General features: G+C 51.0%; 1 protein-coding gene across 3 annotated transcripts; it reads left to right on the plus strand.

Annotated features, from left to right (window-relative positions):
• The first annotated feature begins 7,041 nt into the window (after window positions 1–7,041).
• Window positions 7,042–11,275, plus strand: LGALS3 (galectin 3). Of its 3 annotated transcripts, none has more exons than XM_033009816.2 (7): window positions 7,042–7,142; window positions 9,035–9,086; window positions 9,217–9,239; window positions 9,512–9,925; window positions 10,136–10,224; window positions 10,372–10,540; window positions 11,010–11,275. In XM_033009816.2, exons 3-7 carry the CDS (start codon window positions 9,222–9,224, stop codon window positions 11,163–11,165), a joined length of 846 nt encoding a protein of 281 aa, XP_032865707.2. In that variant the 5' UTR covers window positions 7,042–7,142; window positions 9,035–9,086; window positions 9,217–9,221; the 3' UTR covers window positions 11,166–11,275. The 3 variants fall into 3 exon arrangements, with proteins under 3 accessions (XP_032865707.2, XP_032865708.2, XP_032865705.2); XM_033009814.2 differs by lacking the exon at window positions 7,042–7,142 and adding an exon at window positions 8,284–8,362 and having other exon boundaries at window positions 9,218–9,239; XM_033009817.2 differs by lacking the exon at window positions 9,035–9,086 and having other exon boundaries at window positions 7,060–7,142.
• The last annotated feature ends 978 nt before the right edge of the window (window positions 11,276–12,253 follow it).

Below are 12,253 nucleotides of genomic sequence, written 5' to 3' on the forward strand. Positions count from 1 at the left end.
ACTTTTTCACCGTGAGGACAGTCAAGCGTTGGAGCGGGCTGCCCAAAGAGGTGGTGCAACCTCCACCCTCGGAGGTTTTGAAGACCAGCCTGGATAAAGCCCTGAGCAGTCTGGGCTGACCTCAGAGCTGGCTCCTCTCCGACTGGGGGATTAGGAACCTCCCGATGTCCCTTCCCACCAGAATCACCCCATGACTCTTCAGAAATCCGCGCTGTTCCATGTCTGATTAAAAGCAAACATGGCATTTATCTGGTTTTGAAACAAATTCAGAAGGTGACAAATGACTGCAGATTTCATTTGTGACTTCTTGGGCTTACGCGGGCTAATTAATGCGGTGTTGTTCTGGGGTGGATCTGTGGCTTCTGGTAGGAGCCCAGTACGTGCTAACAAGGGGTGATCTCTCAGGATACTCCATTTTACTAATCTGTTAAACGATAATGAAAAGTAAAACTGTATTATGGTGCTTTTTCACAAGGACGTGTTTAATTTGCATGATGTCAAAAGCTTTATATAGTGCTTTGCATGATACAAATTGTTCAAAGGAGTTTTGAATCCTGTGCTTTCTAATTTGTCTGTATTCCCTTACAGGGCAACACCCTCCAGCACAGAGAAGGTGGCAGAATAATCTATTTTTAAGTTTGCTTAAAAGTGGGAAGAATGGATGCGTTAATATCCTGGTGTTTCTCACTGCGTGTTGAGCTGTGTAGTGCTGGCGTTTGGCGCTCCTCAAGGAGACAACGTGAGAGCTGATTAGCTTGAAAGCTTTTTAATACAGGCAAATTAGAAGTCTTAGCAGCTTCTGCATCACGCTTTCGGGTTTGCATTTCAACCTTGATGCTGTCCCTGTTTTCCCGCTCGGAAAGCCGAGTGTGAGCAGCACCACGTAACCGGGAGCGTGGGGATGGTCCCGTCAGGGGGTCGGAGCTGCTGCCGCCATCCTCCTCCTCTTGGTGCTCTCCTCTTGGTCTGCAATGGCTGTCAGAGTACATAGTTGCTAAAAAAGAGTGTCTGCGGAGCGACGCCGAGCAAAAAAAAAAAAAACCCTCGGAGTGGTTCAAAGAAAAAGTAGGTGCTGGAAAAATGAGCTCCTGGCTGTCGTGTGGATCCGCTGGTCCTTTGCTTTCTGATCCAGTGGCCGCCCATCCACCGGCCCCCACCATCACCAGAGGGCACTGCTGCTGCTCCCAGCCCTCCCGCCGGCCTCTCCCTGGCACAGGAGGCTGTATCTGCTCTTGATTATTTTTAACATTACACTCGATTTAAAAAAAAAACAAAAAAAAACAAAAAAACAAAACAAACAAACAAACAAAAAACCCAAACAAACAAACAAACAAAGCACAAACAAACAAAAAAACCAAACCAAAACAAACAAACAAAACAAAACAAAGAAACAAAAAAAAATGAGGAAGACCAGCAGCACTAGTGACTTACAGTGCTGTTTGGGAGGTGTCGTTATAACTTGTGTCTTTGCACGGATTCGTATTGCACGGCATTAGGTTTGATTTCTACAGGAACAGCACAAACCCACTGTACATGAGATTTAAATCCAAGCCCTGTTTAGCATAAGGTTTCAGAGGTGAATGAATTTCTGCTCTCTGCAGAAATTTAGCAGCAAAGAAGGAAAGCCTGCTAAACTGCCAGGGACTCTTACAAAGCTCTTCCCTTTCCCATCTCTTTTGGCTTCCTGAGCTGTGGTAAAAGCCACTCATTGCAAGTAGACTCAATGGTCTTAAAGGTCTTTTCCACCCTAAATGATTCTATGATTGCTGTTGTAATAAGTTATTTTCAGGTAAACTCTTCAGAGTGGTCAGTATTGCAGCTGCCTTTTTGCTGGATCAGCCTGAACTCTCCTGCCTTCGGCCTTCACATTTTCCTTCGCGTTTTCTCTCCAGCCCCCTTTGCTGAGTGCAATATCACACGGGGCTTTTGCTCCCCTTAGCAAGTGTCTTTCCTGGGGCAAACGAACTGATTCAGCCCCCTCCTGCAGCACAGCGCTATTCCTTTCAGCTTTTTAGGCTGGATGAGTTTTCTGTCAGGCTGAAGGAATGAGCTGGCTGCATCTTTGGGCGAGCACAGAGCATGGCCAAGAAGAGCACCAGGACCTTGTCTTTTTGATGGCGACAAGCCATGGGGGTCCTTCACCCCACCTGCACAGGCAGTTGGGATCGCTATGGGGATTTTTCCTTCCATTTATTTAATAACTTTAGGACAAAGGACCTTCCTCAAGGGCCCCCAGAGAAGCATGCTGTGCCGAGGAGGAGGTAGTTACTATTAAGTTCGAAGCCAGGGGGGTTTTTGAGGACTTTTGTAAATCTCTGTTGACACAAATCGCTACAAGGCTCGTTTAATGCTTGGAAAGCGATTTAATGCTCAGATCCGCACGTCAAGTGCAAAGTGCTTCTCGTTTATTCATCTTTAATAATACAAAAGCTTTAAACTGTAGCATGGTTTTGCTCATCTACAGCACCAGCATTAGGAGCTGTGCGGAGCTTTCTGGGGGTGGACTTGCCGTTCTCCTGGCACTGTCAGAGCAAGAGGGAACTGGATGAGCTGCAATTTCACACCGGTACTCTGTTTTCTATGAGGAGGAAGCTGCCAAGGCAGGAGTTTTGCTTTGTGCTTTATAAAGAGTCAGTAAGAAAGAGCTGCTACAGGGTAAAGAGAGCAGGTCCAGACGCGCTCGTACACGTGAGCAGCCGGGATGGTGCTGCGAGCGTCGATGCCCTTTATCTGCTGCTTTGGCTTTCTTTACCATCAAACTTGAGTTACTGAAGTTCTCCACCTTCCTCTCCATTGAATTTTTCCCTAGTGCTAGAGCAAGGCGATGTTGGGGAGGGGGGTGTTTGTCAGTAGTGCAGCCAAGGAAGCTCCTGAACGAGCCATCTCCCCAAAAAGGGCTGTATGAGGGGGAGAGGGGCTGCTCGATTCTCTGCAGGAGGCTGTTTTTGGAAGCCCTGGGAGGGTGTCGCACAAGCCCGGCAGGCCGCAAAGGGAAGACCCGTTGCCTGTTTTTGCTGCACTGCCCGTTTTTTATCGCTGCGGAGCGGTGGAGTCGGAGGTGACTCAGCCACTGGCATGATGTGACACCCCGGGGAGGAAGGAGAGGTGACTGAATCTGAAAACCTTGGGGTTGCGCCAAGCACGGCCTCGGTGGTAGATCTGCAGCCCAGACGTTGCACGTGGCGGCTCCTGCCGAACCCACGCATGAGTCAGGCTGCAGAAATCACGAGGCTGATGAAGCCACGAGGATGTGCCTTGTTCTGCTCTGAAAAGGGGAGTGCATCTCTTGTGCCATCGAGCTTCTTGCCCTCTAGATTGATTTCCTTCCCATTAATTTACTGTCAGGAAAGTTCAAGGCCAGGTTGGACGGGGCTGGGAGCCCCCTGGGCTGGGGGAAGGGGGCCCTGCCTGGGGCAGGGGGGTGGGACTGGGTGATCTTTAAGGTCCCTTCCGACCCAAACCACTCTAGGGTTCTTAGACAAGAGAGAAGCAGCTTTCTGTTTACTAATTTCCAATAGGCAGTTTGAAGTTACTGCTTTAAAGTTATTTAACTTTGTAGAGCTAGATTGCCAATTGGGGTGGGGTCTTTTGCTTCTGGGAGACTCGGTATCTACCAGAATAAAAGATGCAGAAGACATTACCTCCTGATGTAAGTCAGCGTAGAGTGAAGGGTACTGGGACCAATTAAAGGGTTGATAATTCCGAGTTATAATTGCAAGCTGTCATTTTTGTGTGTATATATTTATGTGTGTGTATATATATATATTTTTTATGTATAAAATGTATATATTTTTTTAAACTGTTCTTCAAAACAAACCAAGCCTCAAGCCTTAAGCAGCTGAACTCAGCATCCTCCAGCCCCTTCTCTCCTATCACCTCTGCTCCTGGCTTGTAGCATCCAGTCTCCATTAATTAGATTTTTACCTACTCAGTCTTGCGCAGTTCTTCAGCTTATATGGCTTCTTTTAAAATCCCACAGCATGTAGTTAGTTAACCCAATGGTAAGCATTGCTGTGACACAACGGCAGTCAAGCCCCTCAATAAACAGCACTCAGTAGACAGTGGTGCTTTGAAACTCTTGCAGAGCAGCTTGTCAAAGGTTATTGCTAGAGGAAGATGTTTAATAATGCATGTTTCTGTAGAGGGTAATGGTGCCTGAGTGTTTTGGGAACCCAGAGTTGGTGGGTAAGTTACTCCCAGTCCTGGACTGACCCTGAGCCCACTGTGGAATTGAGCTCAATAGCTCATCTCTAGCTTTATTGCTGGATGGCCATTAAATATCATTTGGCTCTTGCATGTGATCAGATAAGCGCTGGGCATTTTAAAATGGGGAAAGTCAACTGTGTTTGGCCACGGGGAAGGGCACGTCAGAGAGTTCATCCCTAAGAAACGGCACGAGGTGACGGCCGAGCCGCCTGCCTGGGTCCTGCGTCCCTCCCACCCCTTGGGTTTGCAGTTCGGGGCTGTAAATTGTACGTGGCGCCAAGCCGGGTTGCATTTTACGTTAGGACTTTCTAAAACAAAAACAGGATACTTCCAAGTGCTTTAAAAAAAAAAAATCCCGAGTCCAATTAGATGCCTATTTTTGAGAAATTACTTTTTTTTTTTTTTTTTTTCATCCACTTTTGAAAAGCAGCCAGCCCCAGGTTGCAAGGCCGTGCAACACAAGGCGTTGCGACATGGCAAGCGAGAGACGTGCTCGCTGTGCCTTACGTCTCCTACAGAGCCGGTGCGTCCGTGCGCTGCCTTGCTTGCTTAGGGCTCTGGCAACAAACCCAGCTGCTCTCTCTTTTCCCCATCCCGAGAGGCAAAGCTTGCAAACCACCGTCGCCAGACCTCCGCGTCCGACCATGTGAGTCACAACGGGATGACTCAGGCGGTGGGGAGCAAAGTGAAACGCGGCCGTTTCGTAGCTCTGCGTGCACAGGGCTCTCAGCACCCACCCCGTCAACGTTGCAGGGTCGCTCACTCGTCATCCTTGCTGCTGGCTGATTTATTTAAGTGAAGAAATCAGCTCAGATTTTGAGTCGTGTTTTCCCTTTTGGTCAAACTTTTTTTTTTTTTTTTTTTTTTTTTTAACACTGCGTGGCTGTTGCATAACTGGAAGCGCGAAGCTTACGGCGTTGGAACTGGGAAAAAAAAAAAAAAACAGGCAAACTTTTTCAGTACATGTTTGGAGCCTTTGAGTGAAATCCTGAAAATAATAGCAGTATAGGTTTTTAATGAAAATATCTCTTGCCAAAGACGTCGGGGAGGGGGGGCCTTAGGGAGGAAGGGGAAAAGTGGTGCACTAACGAGTTGATACAGCCTTCTCCAGGAAGGCAGAAGTCACCGGCACCTGCTTAAAACCGCTTTGCACGTGTCACTTTAATCAACTTTATTCACATGTGCTCTGCATGTGTGCACCTCTTGATCAATACACTCCCAGACAGGCTGTGTTTTAGACAGATGATGGAGCAGGGACACGAAGGGTTGTTCTGGACAGCAGCTGTCTCCTTCGCCCTCTTACAGGCTGAGGAAGTTCCAGATACTCAAGCGACATATCAAGGATCCTTCCACAGTCCTGGCTTAAAGCCTCTCCAGGTCCCTTTGCCCTAAAACATCCCAAAGATATCACAGTGTGCATTTACTGCGGTGAGGTTTGGGTGCTGTGAAAGGCAAGTGAAGCAGCACTCCCTGTTTAAGGATTTCCCTGAGTGGAGCACCCCGCTCCCTCGGGCATCTCTGGCATTTCTCAGCCAGCGGCATTTCGCACACTTCGGTTTGGTCTGAATCCCTGTGGCAAGGATTACATGAGGCTGAAGGATGCTGAAACCCAGGCTGGTGGCCCAGTAGAGAGGAGGCTGCTCTCTTTTAAAGCCCAGACTCTTAGGTAAGCAGAGATGAACTGGAAGGAGTTATACTAAAATTCATTAAAACCAAACTGAACAGATTTTTGCCTTTTTTTTTTTTTTTTTTTTTTTTGTATCAGCTGCAGTATCAGCTAAGCCATTTAGTTCAGCCACTGCTTTAAATAAGTGGTTTCTATGTCTTTAATGACACCAGTTACAGTGTGTGTCCCTTAATAACCTTTGGTCAGCCCTGAAGTGGTCAGGCAGTTGGACTAGATGATGATTGTAGATCCCTTCTAACTGAAATCTCTTCTCTTCTCTTCTCTTCTCTTCTCTTCTCTTCTCTTCTCTTCTCTTCTCTTCTCTTCTCTTCTCTTCTCTTCTCTTCTCTTCTCTTCTCTTCTCTTCTCTTTATATTTATATTTATATTTATATTTATATTTATATTATTTATATTATTTATCATTCTATTCTATTCCTATTTCTATTTCTATTCCATTCCTATTTCTATTCCATTCCTATTTCTATTTCTATTCTACCCTATTCTACCAGCAGTGCCATGCAGCAGATCAGAATTTCAGCAGAAAAACGTGCTTTTTTCTTTCCTATTGCTAGAGACTGTGGAGCCCATTGAGCAGAGGAGATGATTCCCCCTCAACCTGCAGTAAAATTGCACTCACTGAAGTGACAGCTGTGGCTAACAGCTTTCCAGCGCCGCTCCTCTGCCGGCCTTGCTGCAGCAGGTGAAAACCAAAGCTTTTTTGGATTTTTTTTTTTTTTTTTTTTTTTTTTCTTCTTGGCAGCCTCCAGAGGGAAGCAGAAAACTTTCAAAATTGTAAAGTAAATTTGTGTTTTACTGAGCTGCAATAAAATGGGGGGGGATGGAGCTGTGAGGTCTGCAGACAAATATCTTGCAAGCCCTACATCTTGCCAGTGACTCATGGTGGGGACTGGCTCTGCCAGGGCAGCAAAATGGAAACCTCTGCTACGTGGAAATAGACCCACTCGAGACAAAAAGCGCGAGAAGCCCACGTTTCCCCCCCCCGTGTTTTGCCCGCTGGTGGTGTCACCACTGAATAAAGGGAACGAAAATGCTGTTTTCGCGCTGCCAGCCCCTTTCCCACGCTTGAGGTGCGGGGGGGCCGCGGGGATGCGCCGGGAGCTCCGTGGGCGGCAGGTCGCGGCACACCCCCGGGGTCCCCGCCCCGTCCCCGCCCCGAGCAGGCGGGGTCCCCGCTGCCGGTGCCGGGGCCACCCGTGTCCCGTGGGATCCCAGCCCCGCAGCCGCCGCCGGCAGCCACCGCACAGCAGGTGAGTGGCTGCACCCACCCACGGGGGTCCCGAGTGGGAGCAGGGGGAGCAGCAGTGGGGTGAAGGCACGTATTGCCTTGCAAAGAAGGAGTTAAGGGTGTGCTCGTCCCCACGGCGGGGTGGGGATTCAGCGCATCACCCGTGGCGGGGTGGGGGGGTCCCGAGTGGGGGCGCACATCGCCTTGCAAAGAAGGGGTCGAGGCTGCGCTCGTCCCCTTGCGCGTGGGAGTGGGAGCTGGGACACACTCCCGCAGCAGCAGGGCCGTGGGCTCTGCAGTTAACAGCAGCCGGCCGTAGGGGATGCTTGGGGTAGCGGTGGGACGGGGAATATTCAGGAGATACAAGGCTGTTTGCAATTTCGGGGTGTTGGGGTGGCCCTGTCCGTGCCCCCAAAACCACGCGGAGGGGTGGGAGCGAGCGTCAGTGCGTGGGAGGCAGACACGCCCAGAAAAACACGCAGGAAAGTGACTGCAGAAATAGCGCCGGAGGGGAGAAATTACAAATACCAAAGCGGCCATCCCAAACTCGGTGGGGAGATACGAGTCTCCTGCCGCCCCCCCCCCCCCCCAAATCCGGGGGCCGAAGCGATGAGAAATCAATGCGAGGGAGCAAAATTGCTTCTCCCCGCGGGATGGAGGGGAGAAGAGGTGGGGGAGCAGGCGGGACCCCTCGCCGGAGCAGCACAAGCCCTCGGCGGCCGCGTACCAGGCTGGCTCCGGCGCGGGGGGGGGGCTGCAGGAGCGGTGTGAGCACCCACGGGAAAAACAACCGGCCAACCCACGGGTTTAAAAAGAAAAAATCAAAAAAAAAAAAAAAAATTATTGCCCAGAAGGCAAAGAAAAGCTTTGCAAGGTACAGGCTGCTCGGGCAATCTGGGTTTCTGGATGCTGGTTGAAAAAGTGGCTTAAAGATCACCCAGGCTCGGGAGGATGAGTGTTTTGCAGGGAAGGGGGTTATGTGTTGGTTGTAAAAACTTGGGGAGGGGGCGGTTCTTATGCCTAAAGCAGGCCGGCCAGATTTGCCGGGACCTTTGTGCAACCGCATGTTTCATTCGGAGAGAATTTTCCTTCTCTATTTTCAATTTGGAATTTTCCTTTTCTTTCCCCATTTCTGCCCCTCCCTTTTTATTCCCTTCCCCCCCCCCCCCCCTTCCTTTATGAATGCTCTCTTTGACGGGAGGAGCCCAGCTCTGGGCCCTGGCTACTCCTGCACGCAGGCAGGTGTGCGTTTGGCCCTGCCGCCGCAGAGGGGTTCCGCGTGGACTCACAAAACTTGTAAAGCAGCTTTTAGCTTTTTTAGCGGCTGGTCCCAGCAAGGGCCTCGCTGGTGGGGAGCTCGTCGGGGTGACAGCGGAGAGCTGGCTGCGCAGCGGGTTTGCTGGAGGCAGAAAGAACAGCTCACCTCTCACTGCCCTTCTGTTTTGTTTTGTTTTGTTTTTGTTTTTGTTTTTTTCTTTATAAAAAGTGTTTTGTGGCTGGATTAAATCTTCCTGGTTTCTGAGCGCAGCAGAGCTGGCGCGGGCATTTTTGGGGGTAGACGAAACGCAGAGCTCCGCGTTGCCCCGTGGTTCCTGGAGTTGGAAGGTGCTCGTGGGGTGGGCGATGCTGCGCGGTGCTTCCCTGGGAGCTAAAAAAAAAAAAAAAAAACCCCCCAAAAAAAAAACAACAAAAAAAAAACCCTGTGAAAACCCATCAGGAGGCCGGAGGGAGCGGAGAGCTCTCAGGGCAGAGCAGCACCGGGTCCCCACCACGGCCCCTGGCCCCTCTCCGCTCGGCCCCGGGAGCGCAGCGGGGCCCGCGGTGGAGATGCATTAACACCAACCCCGCAGCGGGCGGTTGCACCCGGCGGGTGTTCGGGCTGCTCGTGGTGGTGACCCACGATCTCTCCCGCAGGTAGCAGAGGGTTTGTCCTGCGGTACCGGCGCTGTCGGCTCTGCCTGGCGGGGTACGTGACGGGGGACTTACAAATCCCAGCCCGTTGCTGCTGTGAAACTGCAACTCTTCTCAAAAAATTTCTCTTTTTCGGATGGTGTGTGTTAAAAATGACTTAAGCGTCCTTTGTCTTTTTGTTTTAGGAAAAATGTCAGACGGTTTCTCCGTAAGTACGGCTGTCTTTTAAAAAAAAAAAAAAAAGAGGTGGGGGCTGTGATTGTTTACTTGCCTTGAAGCAGGGACCTTCGGGAGGGGTGGAAGCGTGGCTTCGTTAACCTGCTCCACTCCCGTTGGGATTTACTGGTTTTTGGGGACGGCGGTTGAGCTCTTGCCCTCGGCGCTCGCTGTAGGCCACAAAAGCCGCGTGCCGGAGGACTCAGCCCGACCCCAACATTAACGTCACCCGCCTAACCCTCCTCCTCTCCTCTCTGCCCCCAGTTATCCGACGCCTTGTCCACCGGCAACAACCCGAACCCCTCTGCCCCCCCGCCCCAGGGCTGGCCCTCCTGGGGGAACCAGCCGCCGGCTGCCGGGGGGTTCCCGGCGTACCCCGGCCCTCCCGGGACCTACCCCGGCTCACCAGCAGCACCGGGGCCCTACCCTGGAGCACCGGGGCCCTACCCTGGAGCACCCGGGGCTTATCCTGGAGCACCAGGAGCTTATCCTGGAGCACCAGGAGCTTATCCTGGAGCACCAGGAGCTTATCCAGCAGGACACGGCTCATATCCAGGAGCCCCTGGAGCATTCCCCGGAGCACCAGCAGGACCAGGGCCCTACCCTACCCCTGGACAACCGCCCAGTGGCCCTGGATTTGGGGCCCCTCCTCCTCAGGGGGGGCAGGCTCCTCCGATGGTAAGGGCTCCATCATCTAAGGGTTTCTGGGTCTTCGCTGCCTGCTGTCGCCTGGCCACGGGAGGGACCTGGGGCCGGCTGTCCCCTTGAGGGGGGGGGGCATGGGTTTGTCACCCTGTCACGGGGCTGCCTCGGTGCGTTGTCACACTGAGAGCCAGTCGGGCTTTGGAAGTGGTTTTCTGCTAACACCAAATCCCCTTTGTCTCCCAGAAAGTCCCCTTCGAGCTGCCCCTGCAGGCAGGACTCGTCCCTCGGATGCTCATAACCATCACGGGGACTGTCAACCCCAACCCAAACAGGTAGTGGGGGTGTGGGGGGGCTCCTGGATGGAGCAGGGAGGGGGCTGGAAGTTGCTTTCTGTTCCTGAGTAACACCTGCCCGGTGTCAAATCAAGCGTTATGCAAAACTTTGTAGGAAAAGCAGCACATCCATTATTGCCTTTGCAGGTTTTCACTGGATTTCAAGAGAGGGAATGACGTTGCCTTCCACTTTAACCCCCGCTTTAAGGAAGACAACAGGAAAGTCATTGTCTGCAATTCGATGTTCCAGAATAATTGGGGAAAGGAGGACAGGACAGCTCCTAGGTTTCCCTTCGAAGCTGGAAAACCTTTCAAGGTAACAAAAAATTTGTTATTCCGTTTTATTATCAAATCCTGCTTATTTACACCGTCGTTCTGCAGCAGGTGTTGGGCAGCTTTCTAGAAAGCGTTATCCCTGGTAGCAGCCGAGCTCCCTTCACCAGCTTTTTCTCCTGCAAAGGAGGTTCACATTTGGTGAGAGTAAAGCTCTCGCTGCACGAACCGCAGGGTCCTGCTTCTTGGAAACACCGTCATAGTCACGAGGAGACGGAAACTGGGGGCTAAAACACAAAGGAGGAAGAGTAGAGCAGGGCTTTGGGGAAGGCAAAGGTCACTGGTGTTTTTTGCAGCCAAGAGTTGCTGCACCAGCTTGTCCACATGCCACCGGGCCGGATCCCGCCGGCAGCAGCCTTCAGCCAGTGCCAGCCTGCTCGAGTCCGGGGTTTAAAACTTCCTCCAACAAATCCGATGGTTATCTTTTGGCTTAATTGGGATTTTTATTTCAGCTCCAGATCCTTTGCGAGGTGGATCACTTCAAGGTAGCGGTGGACGACGCTCACTTGCTGCAGTACAGCTTCCGTGAGAAGAAGCTGAACGAGATCACCAAACTCTGCATTGCTGGGGACATCACCCTCACCAGCGTCATGCCGACCATGATATAACTACAGTGGGGTCATTTTACTGCAAGCTTAATGCTCTTAACACGGCTGTAACAGAAGTGCCTTCTTACATGAGTACTTTGAGGCAATAAAACATACTTTCTTAAGTGAAACTCATTTTCAGTGATATCCCAAAAGCCACAATACCCTCCAGCAAACTGAGTTCAAATGTGGATGTATCTGAATTCTCGCAGAAGAGGCGGAGAATCTCTTTGATGAAGGACGAGCTGTTTGATTTGTATGGAGAGGAGTACTTGGGAAAGCAGCCCTGGCAGACTGCCGCTGGTCCTGTGAACGAGGGCAGCAATCTCCAACCCCATCTTCTCCAAATCCTGGCAGGGACTTGGCATTTTGAGCCTCAGTCGCTCTTCTAGGTAAAGCAGTAATTCCTTTTTCACTAAAGGAATCGAGCTAGCACAGCAAAGGGCTGAAGTTGCCCCCAGGAGGAGGGGCACAATCGAGCTCCAAAGGGGTTGGGCGTAGTTCACAGCTGGAAAATTCACAAGCCTCTGACCCTGACTAGACTGAGGTATTTCAGGAGGGGGTTCAGAGCTGGAGGAAGCAAAATCTCTCCCCTAGACCATGGCTAGAAAAGTTACCCCTCTCCGTCGTTTCAAAGGCCCATTTGGTGGCCCAGATGAGCACGTCCCGCACACACTTTCCTCCCAGGGGAGATCCGATTTATACAAGCGTTACATACCCCACCGATTGGGTCATGAGCCTCGTGCTTCTCTCCCCTCATCACTTCACTGTGAGTCAAGACTGGTTTCAAAGGGTGGGGAGATTTATTGGCAAGTTCACCATGAGTCAGGGTGGTAAAAAAAAAAAAAAAAAAAAAAAAATGTTCCCTTCACTGTGAGTCATTCTCCTGGTCTCGTCTGCAAAACAAGAACAGCGCAATAGCCACTGCTGAAGTTTTTAAGGATCTCTGACATGCCTCATACTCTTTTATAACAGTCCCGTCCTTTATCCTTGGAGATGCCAAGTCCCAACAAGCAGAGTGTTGAAATTTCCAGCAGATGCAGTAGCCTAGACCAGCCCACAGCTAACATCAGCTTCAGGGTATACACCAGATGTCAGAAATCCCTTGT

Source organism: Tyto alba, unplaced genomic scaffold, assembly GCF_018691265.1.
Source record: "Tyto alba isolate M040663 unplaced genomic scaffold, T.alba_DEE_v4.0 Super-Scaffold_29, whole genome shotgun sequence".
Taxonomy (NCBI): Eukaryota; Metazoa; Chordata; class Aves; order Strigiformes; family Tytonidae; genus Tyto; species Tyto alba.